General features: G+C 37.7%; 1 protein-coding gene across 3 annotated transcripts in view; it reads right to left on the bottom strand.

Annotated features, from left to right (window-relative positions):
- YLS7 (trichome birefringence-like protein (DUF828)) overlaps positions 1–14,463 on the bottom strand; it is a 67,057-nt gene extending 52,594 nt beyond the window's left edge. The window contains exons 1-2 of one of the 3 annotated variants that reach the window (XM_088946944.1): positions 13,298–14,463; positions 12,911–13,168 (exon numbers count right to left, since the gene is read on the bottom strand). In XM_088946944.1, coding sequence (XP_088803070.1) covers positions 12,911–13,168; positions 13,298–13,415 — 376 coding nt within the window. In that variant the 5' untranslated portion in view covers positions 13,416–14,463. Of the gene's footprint in view, positions 1–12,910 lie in introns of all 3 variants that reach the window. The other 2 variants (XM_088946943.1, XM_088946941.1) reach the window with 2 other exon arrangements.
- Between the last annotated feature and the right edge of the window lie 2,814 nt (positions 14,464–17,277).

Genomic DNA, 17,277 nt, shown 5'->3' with positions numbered 1-17,277 from the left:
ATGGCTGGACTCAATGATCATTTAACTATAAATGTTGGGCCCATTAAGAGCCCATGCTGATGAACTTAGGGGTTCACTATGCTTGATAGTGAATTCGGCCAGGCCTTTTAGGATGGGCCTAAATGAGCCAACAAAGTGAACCTAAATGGGTCAGTAACTACATAGGGACGTGAGCCACTTACTTAATGGGCCTAAAGCCCATGATTAATTGGATTAATCAAGTGGTCCGATGACAGCTTAAGCAGTCACGTGACTTGGGTGAATATGGGTTTGGATAAGGGTTTGGAACATCCACTATGATAAGAAGATAAGTCTTATCCACTAAGAGAGTCCAAATCCAAATAAAGATTTGGATTAGGAACCTCCTAATTTGATTAGGAGTGATGTTCCTTAAGGTTAAAGAAAGGAGAGGTCGAACTGCTCCAGTGACATCATTTTCTCTCAGTTCTCTCTCTCTACTCTTGCCGCCCCAAAAACCCTAATTCATTCTCCACCTTTGGGACTAATCTTGATCAGTTCTGATATATGATTTTGCAAGAAAATATCAGGTTTATTTCGTGCTCACCTCCCTTGTACGATCCAATCAATTGGATTGTAGTTTTGCTAAACAATGCATTGTTGAACCAGCTTCATTCTAACCTGTGCCATCTTCAAAGGAGGCTGGTTTTGGGATTTAGTTTGGGCGTGAACTACCACTTTGGGAGCTACACTTGCAGAATCCATATCAGGTATACCTCTCCCTTCCTTTTGGTTTCAGATTTGGTCTAGCCTCGGTGCAAGAACGATTCTTGAAAAATGCAATTTTTCTAAATCTATAATACGATTCCCTGAAGGTTGCAAGAAAATTTTTTGAAATTTTGCCCAACCATCTAGCATGGTTCGTCCATCCATATGATGGATCTAACCTTCCTTCACGGCCCATCCTACACCCCTTCCCTTTCACCTTCACAATGCACTGGTCTAGTTGTTGTATCTCTTCCTTATTCATGAAAGCAGAGGATTCTCCCTTGGTAATAGGGGTATCAGACACTCGTCCCTCAAACACTTGATAAGCTCGTGGCTGATTCTTCTTCATGGGTCCCTTGGGTGGACGAATTGGGCAATTTGGAATGATATGTCCATGTCGTTTGCAATATGTGCAGACATTCTTCTTTTTACAATGAGAGGCTATATGTCCATATCCTTTACATTCATTGCATTGAGTTTTAGAAGGGTCCTTTCCACCAGATTTCTTATTCCCTCGTGCAAGAAAATCAATATCAATCCCTGAATCAAGATATTTCCCTTCTATGTTTGCTGCAGTTAGGAGTCTAGTTTCTTCCCTCAACGACTCTCCCATCATAGAGTTTAAGTCTGGAAGAGTTCCTCTACTCAAAATATTTGACCTGATTATTTCATACTCAGGTCTCAACCTCATGAGAAATTGGTTAACTTTCCTATTTTCAAAATGTTTCTGCAAATACTTGACACATTCAACAGGATCAAAGGGTTCAGTATGAACAAGTCCATATTTAACCCAGAGATCAATAAAGCCTGAATAGTATTCTTGTATCTTTTTTCCCCCTTGGCAATAAGCAAAGATTTCATATTCAATTTGGTATTGCCGTGACATATTGGACTGATGATAAACCTTTTTCAAGTAGGCATACATCTCGTAAGCAGTCCTCAGTCTTCTCATAGGAACACTAATGTGAGGCACAATGGAGCTCAAAATCCAGGAGACTAACTTTCCGTTGTCAAGCTTCCATTGTGTATAGGCTTTATTATCAACGTCAGCCTCATCAGGTTTACATACAGTCCCATTCAAGTAACCTTCAAGTCCCTTTCCCTCAACATAGAAATCAAAATGGAACTTCCACATGTTGTAGTTAGTTCTATCAAATTTTACAGGGAGAAAATCAACCTTTTCAGCCATCATAAATGAGCGAAAAAACAACCCAGAATAGCAATACAAACTAGGGCAGCACAAACTTTAGAAGAATAAAAAATCTTCCAATAAACACCACAGAATTAGGGCAGCACAAACTAGGGTTCCAAGGACTGATAACCAAGAGAAGAAAATACCCTAGGGCAGAACAAAATTTAGGGTTCCAAGGACTGATAACAGTCAATTATGACAATAGTGTGATGCACCAACCTGAAATGAGAAGCTTTCCAGATCAGCTTGAAGAGAGGACCTGATGTTTGTTGAAGTTCCTTGGTTAGAAAAAGAAACCAGGTTCAAATACTGTTGCTGTTGAGGGAGGAAGCAGCCAGACTGATGAGACTCCTTAAATCTATGACTGTTCAAAACTGAACGACAAAGAGAAAAGTTGCTGCCCCCCAGGAGAAATCAGTACACAGTCAGAGGAAGAAAACAAAACTGCTGCCGCCCAGGAGAGAAGACCAGAACTCCTCCAAGACTTGTTAGTTTCTGCTGATTTTCTGAGAGAAAGAAGAAGGTTCTAGGCAACACAGCTGGTCAGAAATCCTTCCAGACAGAAGGTTTCAAGAGGAACAAGGGTTAGAAGAGGCCTAACACCAGCCAAAAACACCCTGAGAACAGAAACCCTAATATGCCCAACGAATGAGCAAGGAAAGAACAGCCTGCTCTGGTACCATGTCAACAGACCCAGAGCAGAATACAAAATTCTGGGGATGAAGAATAGATGATTCGACCCAACCCTGAGGGTCCTTTATATAGAAAGTGAAATTACAGAAATTACAGAGAGGCCCTTGTAGGGCAACACAATTTAGAGGATTTATAGAGAGGCCCTTGCAGGGCTGAAGTGAATAATAATAAATAAGAAAAGAATACAATAAGGACTACAATAAAATAGTACATCAGGGAGTTCTTTCACAGATGCAAAGTGAGGGGATGAAGTTTTGGATCTTCAACAACAAAAAGAACTCCAGATGGTTACAAGAGACATGATGGAAGTAACTTTCAGCTACGTTAAGTGAAGTGCTAATTCCCTAGTTTGGGAGAGAAAATATTTAATGGGCACAGTTATAAAAGAGAGGGCATGGTTAGGGAGAGATAAGAGGTTTTATCTCTCATTGACTTTGATTTGTATTTACAGTCCTTGTACTCTAGTTCATTCTAATTGATGAATTATGAAGTAATTGATCAAAAAAGATAGCATTTATGCTCCAAACAACAACTAGGTGGAATAAGGACGATGATGTTGATGAAAACAATGATGAAAATAGTAATAGAAATGATGACCCATGACTCATAATTTGCAGCCTCAGGTGGCTTTCGTTATAAGAAAGATAATTGGGAGCAAACCAGTACAGTAAAAAAGGGCAGAAAATATGAGATATTTGACACAACTGGTGAGGTCTTGGAAGTTGTATTGTTCTTCCGGGAAGCATGAGATATCTTTAAAGGTATGAGCTTTTCTCAACCCTAGACCTGAAGGGACTTGCATATTTAAGAGCAAAAGTTAATAAATGAATACTGGAATCTTTAGAAAGCATAACTGATTAACAGAAGAAACTCTACTAGATAAACAGATATTACAACTGGACTATTGAAATCAACACTGAAACCCTTAACAAATAGATGACACTGCATATATATTTATACCTTTGAAAGAAACAGATAAGAAAAATATATTAATGGCATGGAAGATTGCAGATGTACAAAATGGACATCATATATAAGCATCCCGTGGCATCTTGGACTCATCTTACATACCATCCTGGTTAACTCCAATCTAGTTAGACCATCAGTGACCACATTTAAGGCCCCTAGGTATCAACTTGAGGATTGTTTGAGAAGAACCCTAGAGAAGTTGAATTTCATTAAGCAGATTTAGCGATCTTCATGTAACCTTTCCAAAAACCTTCAATGAGGAGGGATGAGAATGTTGGACAGTTTTGTATGCCCTTAGCTTCAATCAGAATGATGTACTTTATGAGTTTATTGTAAATGAATAAAAGTGCATATTTGATTCATGTTCCCTTGGTATGTTTCTGTGAAATACCCTTAAACTGGACACTTAATGAGACTCATGTTAGTTTAGATTGTTCACAACCAATGGGTCGGTCTAGGGAGACCTATCCTGATTAGGCTGACACTATTGTACCACCAAGTCGGTTGGGGTGGCCTGTCTCAGCTGCTAGGGTGAGACCCTAGGCACATACAGTGTAGGATTAATTGAATCTTTGAACTGGACCAGATTTCCAGTATTGCCCTGGACCTTGGAGATAATGGGAAAAACTGGAAAGTTACACCCGACCCCTAGACTCGATTATGATACTGCACTATGTATCGGATTGGGCTGTCTTTGATGTACCAATCAGTGAGATTCTTAGCTGGGGTCAAAACCTGGGTATGTTGGGACAGTCTGAGAATTCATCTGAGTGGGTGATCATAGTGACAGGATCAGCCCCTTTATCGGACAAAAGTAATGATCAGGGATGCGCTCCCACTGATGGAAACCAAGACTGCCGGCAGCCGATTTCAATCGTTGAGATTTGTTTTTGCAAAATATTTTTTATATGAGATATAAAAGTATATATATTATGGTTTCTAAAATGTTTGCAAAAGGTTTCAATTTCCGGGATCCATATAAGCAGAGAGTGCAACACTGTTCCTTACAGCCGAGGGAGAGGTCCTCTCTTGTCGGGCAGTGTTTGATCATTATGGGCTGAGAGGTTAAGTGTAAGACCATTGAGGGTAATGTCTGATGGGCTAATCTTGCATCTGCCCATAGTCCCTGGGTGTTATAAGGTGGCTTGGCCCAGGGACCACTTAGGGTAAGTGTGGGCCCATAGAGTCCATTTGATGGGTTTTAGAGGGTGCACTGTCCATGGTAGTGTATTCGGCCAGGCCTTGTAACAAAGGCTGGGCCGAACCCATGTGGTTGATGTGTAGATCAATGCTTGGGTCCCATGCCATACAAGGAAGCCCAACTGGACAGCAGTTAGGAAGGCTAAGTGAGCACATAAACTTAATGGACCTAAAGCCCATTTCGAACTGGACTAATTTAATAAGTTAAATATGGGCGAATTCTAAGATGGATTAGCAGATAGGATAGGGTCTAAACCCTATCCACTCAGAAAGTCCAGATCTGAATGTGATTCAGATCTAGAAACCTCCTAATGAGATTAGGAGAATGCTAATCTAATCTGCAGATAAGATAAGGGTTTATCCTTATCACCTAAAGGGATGTCTGATCCAAATCAGATTTTGATCAGCAACTCCTAATGGGATTAGGAGCTGATCCTTTAAGGTTACAAAAGGAGGGGGCAACAGCTTCTAGAGATACTCACATCCTCTTCAGAGCTGAAATCACAGAAGAAAGATTTCTGCTATCCCTACGAAAATCTTTCTTGCTGCCTCCTTCCTGCAGCCGCTAGACATCCAGTTCGATCTCTAACTCTATGGGAGAAGTTGAGGTTCGATCTTGACATTAGTTCTTTGTGAAAGAATTGATAGGAAGTTGTGCTCACGTACCATCTTGTTGTTTCTTGCGAATGACAGAGTTCTTGGAGAAGAACACTGCTAATTCTGCTCCATCCTACACTGTGCCATCTTCAGTGGGAGCAGTCTTTGGATCCTTCCTTGGGCGTGAACACCTTCGTTGGGAGATATTATTTCTCCGTATCAGGTATTTTCCTCTCCTACTCCTTTTGGTTCAGATCTGGTTCAGTTTATGGTTCAAGATTGATCCTTGAAAATATGATTTTCTAAACAAGGAATGCGATTCCTAGTTGAAGGGAGAAATTTTTTGAAATTCGCCCCTTTATTCCGCAAGTTTTGGGCGTCCATACGATGGATCTCTCATCCCTTCAGAGAAAGACCTTAAAAAGCATGGTGGGACTAAGCTTGAAGAAAAGCCATCATTTCAAGCTTTAAGGAATCTTCTCCAACACTTGGTGCACTCATAACCCAAACCACTACCATTCCTCTCTGAAACTGAACCACCAATGCTTGATGACCATGGGTGGCATACAAAACAATTTTCCAACCTCAACTCCTTATTGAAATCTCCAGATGGATCAATATCACAAATGGGTTAAGGTGAGGACTACAGAAATGATAGCAGGTTCCTACATACGCCATCCCACTGCTTTCATAGTTAACATGATCACTTATATTTGCAACATTCATTGGAAAATATCCAAGCTAATATAAAAGGAGATCTATCTAATGTATAACTCCACCAGTGTATCTTGTCTCATACTTCTCAAGCCCAAGGAAAGAGGGTTGTGTCAAGTTGGCAGCTGATCTGCAAAATACTAGCCAATCCAATATGAACACAATTCCTAAATCATTTTGTGCAATCATCGGTGTTCTATGGATAACAATGCATTGCATCGACACTCAAAATATACAGTGGTTCACCATTATAATGTTTTTTCATAAATGATTTATTGAGACTATTGAGATTGTTTGGGGGCAAGGGTATTTTGTCATTTATGTTCTTTTATAATTGGATGCCCCTGTGAGGGCTTACTTCTAATTTCTCTCAATAATATAAAATCTCAAGTTTGAGAGAGTGAACAATAACCCTCTCCTCTCCATTTGTAACTCTCTTTCTATTCTCTCTTTCCTTCTCTTTTTCTTGTTTTCTTTCTCAATAAAACCCTTAGATATTGCAGCTTGGTATCAGAGCAACTAGAAGGTCTTGGGAGAGTCTTTCTCTACCTCTGAGCAAAAACCTCTCTTGATGAGAGTCTTTCTCTACTGGTTCTTCCTCTTGAATCAGAATACAAACAACCTCTTTTGAGGAGAATTCTTTTCTATCGGGGGGGAATTGTTGGAGATCACATTGAGACTGATGTCTGCACATGTTTCGCACTTACATTAGGTGCAGAAGACATTAGTTTAGGACATATTTTGCTTAATGTAGGATTTGGGTTCACTTGTAAAGTTTCATTTTAGTAGGGGTTATTTTTTATTTTTATATTTGGTAGGGGTTATTTTGCTTATTTTTTAGGGCTATGTTATATTTTTGAGAAATAGAAAGTTTTGAATTCTTCTCCTCGACTTATTTTTCCCCTCTCTATTGCATCTTCACTTCTCTTGTTCCTCATCTTTCTTCTTCTAACAAGTGGTGCTGCATCACCTTGCCACAAAGCATATGCATTAATGCCTTTTAAAACTATGGGTTGAATAAGCCTAATATTGAACTCAATCATGTCACATCCAAAGTCGCTTTCCTCGACATGAGTACACAAAAAGTCCCTATAAGAATATTACCATTAAAAGTACAGATGGTCTCCAACACCCTCCCACAATGAAAACCCCTATATAAGCATACACAACCTTAATCTTTCCACAGCCTCCCCAAAACTCAAGCTTTAATTAGCACTTAGAAAGCCAACATGAAGTAGTTAACAAACACAAGCCTATGGAAGAGGGAAAAACATTAACCATCATCACCCAAACAAATCCAACCAAAGATAACATATTCACCAAAACACCCAAAAAGAGTATCAAAATAGTCAATCTTGCACCAATAGAAAATCAACATATCAAAAAAAATTGATGATATATTGATATCATTTGTAAGACTATGCGATTAGTCATCACACACCACTAGCAGTGAAATAGGATGGCATAACAACATGAATCCAACTGATCACAACTCATAAATCATGATGAGATGGGAAACCATGTACATCGCATTGTATTAGTGCATTAAACTCCCTGACAGAACACCCACCTATCATTTTTTTAAGAGTAAATGAAAATTTATTAAATCTAAAAAGAAGAGTACAATCCAAATGGTGACAAGGTGTCACCACTTCTCACACAACAAACTAACTGTTAATAAGAGCAGACAATAATCCAAATTACAACCACTGAATTTCTAGAATATTCCAAAAATTCCTTCCCATTTCAGATCTACTGATTTGATCAACAAACTCCCTGACATAACACCCACCTATCGTATCCATCACAAGTAATCCCAAACTTGAACAAAGATCAACGGCCCATACTGAATTCAGTTTGCAAAAATTTTGGTAAGCCATAAAATCTTGGATGATCAGCACAAGTCTCAAAACCCAGTCCAAAACTCATGAAACATGAGTTATTCTCTCAAGTGTAGTGAAAATCTTCAAGTTACCTTTGAACACCAAAAATATCTCCAAAAAGAAAGGATGTGAATCAAAATATTAGTCTAATGCCTCTAATTGATGCAGATCTGAGATTAGTACTGAGATCTGACATTTTTATATGTGACATTAAATTTATTTATTAGGAGAAAAGTTGAGTTAATAATACAAGCCAAGCATCCCTATCATTCTGTTGGCAGCATCAACAAGCCCCCATTTTATTAATTATAATGTTTACAACTGTCCCAAAGCAACCAATTCCTATTAACCCCCTGCTTAGCAAGCCCATTATCTTGACTATTGGCTACCCTTGGAACCAAGTGTAGCTGACTTGAGTATCCCTTCAGAGATTCCTAATTTCCCTCATTATGTTTGTGTGGCCATTTCTATATGCTGCTTCTCCTTAGCTACCGCACTACCACTTTTGAATATCCTTTAGTGTAACATTCCTGAAATTTAAGGTTTTCCCCAACATTTAGTCCATGCACAACCATGGACAACTGCCAACAGCTCTGCTTTCATGGAGCTTCCATGTCCAATAGAACCTGAAGAAATTGCTAGGGTAGAACTAAGGTAATTTCCAAAAGCCCCTCCAACTGAAATCAGACATTTTTCCCTTGCAAGTCCCCCCCCCCCCGTCCTCCTCCCACCCCCCAAAGAAAAAAACAAGACAAAGATACCATCTAGGATGCTTTCCTGAAATTCAAAGAAAATCCCCAATGAATGATAAATAAATCTGAACCCCAAGGAATTTCAAATAACCAGAAACTCTAGAACTATTTGTTACAGCCCCAAAAAATTGTCCAGAATTCATGAAATAACCCCTGAACTGTTGTAAATTTCGTTTTGACTGATGAGTGTACCAAAGGTGTACGGTGTACCACTGCACAAGATGAAAGACAATCTATGCAAGCTAGTCAAGTATTTATGCCTAGCTTGAGGGGATGTGTTGAGAGGCACTAGCCAAAGGGCATTTTTTTCTATCTTTAATTTTTATTTAATTAAGGGCAAAATTATATAGGTATTACTACAAAGTCTAAATAGACTATGCCCAATACCTTTTTGGCCTCTTTTACAAACTTCTCTTTATTCTCTCTTCTTTTCAATATCCTTATCCTTCTTCACTCTCTAAACCAAAAATTTTCTTCAAGAACATCTTCTCATATTTCTTCAGTTCCTCCCTAGATGTGTTTCTTTTCCAAACATAGTCCTCTGTCTACTAGTTGAAATTCTAGGGTTACTACCACGATATATTAGCAAGTTGTAACAATTCTACAGTGGACAAACACTGAGTTCCAAGCACTCATTGAAAACAACACTTGGAATCTTGTTTTGATTCATCTTACCTCAAAATGATTTGGAGCCAAATGGCTATTGATCAAAAAAAAATGGAACCAAATGCTTTTTTTCAGTTAACCTAAATTCAGTGGAACAATTGATAGATAAAAGGCACACAATGTTACATAGAGTTATAAAAGAAGCATGCAGTATATTATATAGAAACCTTCACTCTTGTTGCCAAAATGACTACAATGCATATTCTGTTTTCCATCTATACAATTCCATAGTGGACCATCCTTAAGATTGATGTCAAAAATGACTTTTCCTAACATCTAAAACAGACAGCCTATATGGTACAAGTCAATGGTTTTTGTAATTGGAGAATTCACTATATGCTCTAAAGCAAGCACTTGGGGCTGGTTTGAATGATTCTGACAAGCTATCAATGAATGTCATGTATGTACATATGATAAATCTTATGGGAGTTATTCCACTTCTTGTTACTGTGGAAGATAATTTCATGCTCACCAAAAAACTGGCTATGGAGGAGAGTTAAGGAGGTGGTGTGGTCCATGAACAAGGATAGTGCTCCGGGTCCAGATGGCTTTACGGGGTATTTTTTTTCACCCACTATTGGGAAATTATCTCTAAGGATGTATTTGCGGCTGTTGATCATTTCTTTCTGGGTGGTGAGCTACTGGTACGCTATACATCTTCTTTTATTTCGCTCATTTCAAAAGTGAAAACACCCAAAAGGTATGCTAATTTTCATCCTATTAGTCTTAGTAATTTCTGTTACAAGATTATTGCTAGATTGATGACATCTAGATTGTCGGGGATTCTCCCTGAGTTGATATCCTCTGAACAGGCTGCATTTGTGAAGGGCAGGATGATTACAGACAACATCTCGCTAATGCAGGAGATGGCCATTGATATTGATAAAAAGGTATTAGGGGGAAATTCCATTCTTAAACTGGATAAAACTTTAGTGCAAGTAATAAGAAATGATTCAAGGGCCCATAATTTAACAATGGATATGGCACTGAACAGGATGGAATGGTGAAACAGGATTCATGTAGCCAACCCCATATAGTTGGAACAAGGCTTAGATGTTGATGATGATGATCTGATGTACCTTAACATAATTATTTTATCTATTTTATGTGTTGTACCTAGAATGGTACTGATGTAAAATCTAACATTCTAATATTAAGCTATAAGATTAATACCAAAAAAGATGTTAAGTTATAAGTTATTTTTGGCCACTGGATTAGATAGAGTACTCTCTCTCTCTCTTACAGTATTTGCATGACAGATGAGACAACTGTTTTACCTATAATATATTTGATTTTTCTTTCCTTTGTAGTAGACACATAACTTTATTTTAGCCCCACTAGCATCCAAAGAATCCCCTGATACTTTTGTTTTTTCTCTCTCTCATAGCATGAATGTCTATTGGTAATTGCATGAAACAATTATTTTACTTATGATATATTTGATTTCTCTTTCCTTTGTAGTGTACACATAACTTTACTTCCCCCTTCTTGTATCCAAAGAACTCCCTTGCTCCTTATGGTATTAGAAGCACATTAGCAACTTCTGCTAGTGAAAATTTTATAGGAAATTCTATCTGTCAAGTGTACACAGGGTTTCAATTTTCACTTTTTTAATTCCCTATTCACAAATACCCATAAAGTTAAAGTAGTATCAAGAACACCTTTTAAGAGATTGAATTTTCAATATGTAATTTGGTGAAGAGAGCAAATCTACTCAGAGTTCATCTCAAGCCTTTTTTCAAAAAATTTACCATTTTTTATAGACTACAGACGTTGTATAAAATCATCAAGAATCCTTTGTTCTTAGAATTTAAACAAGCAATGAATTACTAAACCACAAATGCCCATAGTTGTCAAGGCGACGCCTAGGCAACAAGGTGCCCTTTGAGGCTCGCCTCGCCTAATTGCCAAGCAGTTTTGTACTTTCTATTATAAAATACTTTTTATTCTTTATTTTTTGAGATTATAATTATAAAATAGATTTTATTAAACTAATTTCTTTTTATTATTTTCTTATTTGTTAGGGTTTAATCAACACAAACATTGCTAAATTATATATTGAAACCTCAAAGACTTCAAAACCTGAACCAATAAGTAAGGAAGAACTTAAAATTTTGTCTAATCAACACATTTTCTTCTCTTCTTCTTCTTCTACTACTACTACTTTTTCTTTTCTTCTTTTCCTTTAACAAAAATAAGGGTTCAGCCTCTATATTTTTTGAATTTTCTTTTCCATCTTTTTCTTCTCATTAATATGTTGATTTTCTATACTTTAACATGAACTCTATACTTTCCTTATGAAAATTATGAATAATTATTAAGGAAATATGGTTATGGTACCTAGGGAACTACTCTTAAGATCTATATTTTTTATACCACCTAGGAAACTAGGCAACAAGGCACCCCCCCCCCTGTCACCTAGCCTTGCCTTGGCGCCTTGAAAACTATGTACATGCCTTAATATTCAAATAATACATTCTTTAATCATTTCATGATCCTAAAGAAAGAAAAGCTTGATTGACTACAGTACTTTATATAAGCAGCAAGCTGTGATACCATTACTAACACAGTTATGATACCGTGTAGAATTTCCTTGAATAATTTCAACATTTTTTAAGCCTTCATTTATGATATACATGCAAAGTTAGGGATACCAAAAAGAGATATCAATTTGTAATTCTGTCTTGGGTCAGCTTCTATGCTGATTCCTTTGTAACTTCTTGTTGTACATTAAAGCATCTTAACTAATGAAATTTTTCAGAGTTATTGATCAAAAAAAAAGTTAGGGATACCAAAAAGAGGACATGTAATGAGTATACTTTAAGGTAAATAAAATCTTCTAACTTCTCTTCCATCAAACAGGATTATATTTACAAGGGAGACAATTCATAGATGGTGAATGAATATGGTTGTTGTGGAGCTACTTTTAGTAAGAAATCTATGTGAAATTTGTGAAAGAAGGGGAGAGTATGCATAACACGAAGAGTTTAAGAAACACATGAACCCTCTTATTAACATTTGGAATGAAAACCAAAACAAATGTGTTTCCGATGGGAAAAAATGCTACATTATGTCAAAATAAGGTATGTCTCCCCATATCAATGACCTATAAGTAGACTCGGATATGGCCTTCCTCCAACTAAAAATCATACTCAGAATAAGTAAGAAAAATAGCCATCCAAGATTCCCAGGGCAAGCATTAAAATGAATCATTTATGAACCATAATCCTGGTTTCAAATAAGGTGAAGTAAGGCATGTTCATTAAAATTTCAGTTCAGAATAACAATATTAAGTAAGAAAATATAGCATTTGAACTGCAGGAATGTAATAAATAGACAAACAAAGACCAATCTTGAATTAATTAAAATCAAATTAAGCGAACGCCACAAATCCAGAAAATAAATATGCATAAAAACAGAGCTTAAATATGAATCCAAATTTTAAGATATAAAGAAGTCATCGAAGTAGGATAAGAAAATAAATCAAGAAAATATATAAATAAACAGAGAAAAGTTACCTGATTCAACTGTATTCACTTGGCTAGTTTTCTTTGGTGGTAGGGGTGAAGAGGAAGAAGAAACTGAGGCACCATTGTCTTTTTCCGTGTAAACTCTACCAGTGTCATTTAACAAATATTGAGCTGTATCTTTTGAAGTCTCCTTGGTCACTAAAACATTGGGAATAACAGAACTACTTGTTGGCACCTCAGGTTTTTGTTGATTTACGGGTTCCACTCCTTTACTTGAATCCGTGGGAACCAATTTCGTTTTTTCACCTGAACCAGATGAGAATTTCAAGTTTATAGCATCTGAATTACCAATTTGAGAATAATTCTGAGAAATCACAACTGCGGTATCGTTACCAAGAGGCAATGGCAACCCGACTTTGCTCGAATGATCAATACCTTGAAAAGTGGAACCACTGGGATAAGAAATTAGAAGCCACGATGCAAAAATTAGAAATAGAGCTAGTCCTCCCACTGTGATTACAATGGAGGTAAGTGTCCGTGGAAAAGCCGCCATGCTTTAAAACCCAGGCGGCGCCAATGTCATGGCTTTGCAATACGATGACTCTACTTCCAAAACGCACAACACATTTTCCGCAAATAAACAAGATTCTACAGAATTGTGGATTTCGTATTCCGAAATTCAAACTAAACCAATGACATGATCTAAGATCCACGTAGATAATCACCCGGACCAAATCGTAAGACTTCGTGACTAGAAAACTGAACAAATACAAAATGCATTCAATCGACCTTTATCTCACAGTTCAACAACAAATTGGCGATAATCACTCAAATTTCCAAATCTGTCAACTCAACTTCAACCTTACCTGGATCTACACTTCAAACTCTAGATCCCATTAAATACAACTGAATCCCCTAATATAATTAAACAGCTTCTTCTCTCAAACTCCAAATTCTCATTAAATTACAGCAAAAAAAATTTAATAACGTCAAACTCAATAAATGCATTTCGATTTCTCTTCCAAAGATTTAACCTTCAACCGTAAACAAAACTCACAATGCAAATCCGAACGCCGAAATTTACCCATATCAATAATTTTTCCAGATTCCAACCACTAGCCTACCATAACCATAAGAAACGAGCAATCCTCAACTTACAAAACGAAATCCAAGTCCATGTAAGAACACGGACGAGAAAACCCGACCTGCCTGTCAACAAAATGAAAACTTCTTTTTCTTTCTATGGTAATGCTACAAGCGTCAATTGCTCGATTCGACGATAAAAATGGAAACGGGTCTCTATTCCATTGACCAGATTATCCTACCCTGCTTCCATTTTGTATAGCGGACATCAGGGTTATTCTTGGAAATATAAATCAATAACCGTGTATTTAGACAAGTGTAGTGAAATCTCGGATCCAGAGACGGAATTTTCCGCCATTAAAATATGCGGAGTTCGGAATACCATTCGGACCAGTCCGGATTTCCTGCACTCGGTTTTCTCCATGCGGAGTACACTTCCAAGATTTGTCGTGGTTCACATGCACACCCAGCTCACGGATACACCCTTCATTCTAACCCTTTTCTTTGTATCATTATGTGAGCATGAGCTCACTATAACCCTACTTCTACAAGCCTCTCATGCTTTTGACGTTTTAGTTGAAATATTAAAGTGAAGGTTTGTCATCATAAACTTGGGGTTTTTATTGTTCAGTCCACGCCAAAAACCCTAGCTCCACGTACAGTTGGGTGTTGGTGTTATCTCGGAATTGATATCAATTTACGGGCGGGTATGGGTGTTATAGGTGGAGTTGTTTATAAATTTGAATTGTCTTAGGTTGCAGTTCAAATCAGAATTCTGAGATAGAGTACAGTCTAAAAATCCCCATAAACTTTTGTATGTTATATTGCCACGTTGCAACACATAGGCAATGTGCCATTATATTGCAAAGGCTATATTGATGACCATTGAATAGACAATTAACATTAGCATATCAGCCAAACCAGCTAGAGTTAATTGGCCAAATTTCAAAAAAAAAATTAATATGAATCTGAAAAATGGATTCTCCAAATTTAGAGAATTGGATTCTCTGAAATTGATCTAGTATTGGATTGAACCAGATTTGATTTTAAAATTAAATATGAGCATATCTGATATGGAGACCATAAAGTGCAATTCCCAAAGTGGTGGTTCATGTGCAATATTCAAATCCAAATTGTCCTCTCAATTAAAGAAGACGAAACCAAACCTACAACTAGTTTTTGAATGAAGGGTTAGGATCCATTATATGGATGGCCAAACCATACTGGATGGCTGGGAAAATTTTCAAAAATTTCCTAATCCTTTCAAAAATTGAATTCCCTATGTTTCGAAAAACTGCATTTTCAATGATCGGTCTTGTATTGAACTAGACCAGATTTGAAACCAACCAAAGAGGGAGATGTATAATTGATACGGATACCACAAACGCAAATTCCAAGGTGGAAGTTCACTCCTAAATCAGTCCTAAAACTAGCCTCCACTGAAGATGGCGCAATGTACTCCTGGAAACGGTTCAGCAACGCAGTTTTCAACAAAACTGCAATCCAACTACTTGGATCAAACTGGGGAGGTGAGCATGAAATTTCTCTGGATTTTTCTTGCAAAAATCAGAGGAAAACTGATCTCTATCAATCCCAAATAAGCTATAGTCAAACTGGGAAAAACTAGGAGACAAAAGAGTGCAAAGAGGACCAGAAACTACAAAAATATGAATTTGTCTCGGACAGGTCCACCCCCTCCACTTTTATAATCTCTTATGGAACTATCTCCTAATCTAATTAGGAGATAATCCAGATCTAAATCAAATATAGACTCTAATTAGAGAGATATACCTTATCTTCTTATAAGATTAGGCTTGATTTGTATGGCATGGGACCCCACAATGACTTCACATAAATCTACATGACTCTAGCCCGGCCTTTGTGGAGATTTATCCTGCCAAGGCTGACACTGATGTGCCGCCAAGTTTGTTGGGGTGGCTTGTCTCAGTTGCTAGGGTGAGACTAGAGGTAGATGCAGTGTGGGTTTTCTTGAAACCCTAAATCAGACCAGAATTCTAGTATTACCCTGGACCTTGGAGATTGATGACCAAAACTGTAATGTTACACCTAACCCCTAGACTCGATTATGATACCGCACTAGGTGTCGGATTGGGCTGTCTTTGATATGCCAATTAGTGAGATTTTTAGAGGGGGTCAAAAGATGAGTATGTTGGAAAAGTCCAAGAATTCATCTGAGTGGGTGATCATAGTGACAAGATCAACCCTTTGTTGGACAAAGTTAATGATTGGGGATGCACTCTCTCTGATGGAAATCAAAACTGCCGATAGTTGATTTCAATCGTTGAAATTTGTTTTGCAAAATATATTTATATAAAGATATACATATACATATATATATTATGGTTTCAAAATGTTTGCAAAAGGTTTTAATTCCCGGGATCCATGTGAGTAGAGAGTGCAGCACTGTTCCTTGCAACCGAGGGAGAGGTCGTCTATTGTCGGGTAGTGTTTGATTATTATGGGCTGAGAGGTTAAGTGTAAGACCATTGAGGATAATACTTGATGGGCTAATTTTGCATCTACCCACAGTCATTGGGTTTTGTAAGGTGGTTTGGCCCAAGGACCACTTAGTGTAAGTGTTGGGCCCATTAAGAGCTCATGGTGATGGGCTCAGGGGTTCACTGTCCCTTACAGTGAATTCGGCCAAACCTTGTAATAGAGGCTAGACTGAACCTATGTGGTTGAAGTGTAGATCAATGTTTGGGTCTCACACCATACAAGGAAACCTAACTGAGCAACAGTTTGGAGGCCGAATGAACACATAGACTTAATGGGCCTAAAGCCCAATTCGAGCTGGTTTAATTTGATTAATTAAAGAGGAAAAGTTCTAGGATTTAGATCAGTAGATAGGATATGGAGTTATCTCTATCCACTTAGAGAGTCCACATCCAAATAGAGATTTGGATCAGGAATCTCCTAATGAGATTAAGAGGGCTGATCTTGATCTGCAGATAAGATAAGGGATTATCCTTTTCATCTAAAGAGAGTCCAGATTCAAATAAGGATTTGAATTAGGAAACTCCTAATGAGATTAGGAGGAGCTCTCTTAAAGGATATAAAAGGAGGAGGAGGACGAACCTCAACTCACTCAATCTGATCTCAGATACAAGAGAGAAAGAAAACAACATTAAGATTGTGCCTTCTTCTACTCTTGTCTTCTCCTCCTACTGCCACCATTGCCAGTTCGTTCTCCACCTGTAGGAGCGATCAAGAAGCGTTTTTGATATCAGTTTTGGTAAAAAACTGATCTGAAGCGTGTTCACTCACCCTCCATCGAATTCTTGCTGAAGGATTCGATTCTTGTGAAGAAC

The sequence above is a fragment of the Nelumbo lutea genome, chromosome 5, assembly GCF_056320005.1.
Source record: "Nelumbo lutea isolate HS-2025 chromosome 5, American lotus-T2T, whole genome shotgun sequence".
NCBI classification, from domain to species: Eukaryota; Viridiplantae; Streptophyta; class Magnoliopsida; order Proteales; family Nelumbonaceae; genus Nelumbo; species Nelumbo lutea.
The sequence above is the reverse complement of the archived record's forward strand: the minus strand, read 5'-3'. Positions and strand labels throughout refer to the sequence as shown.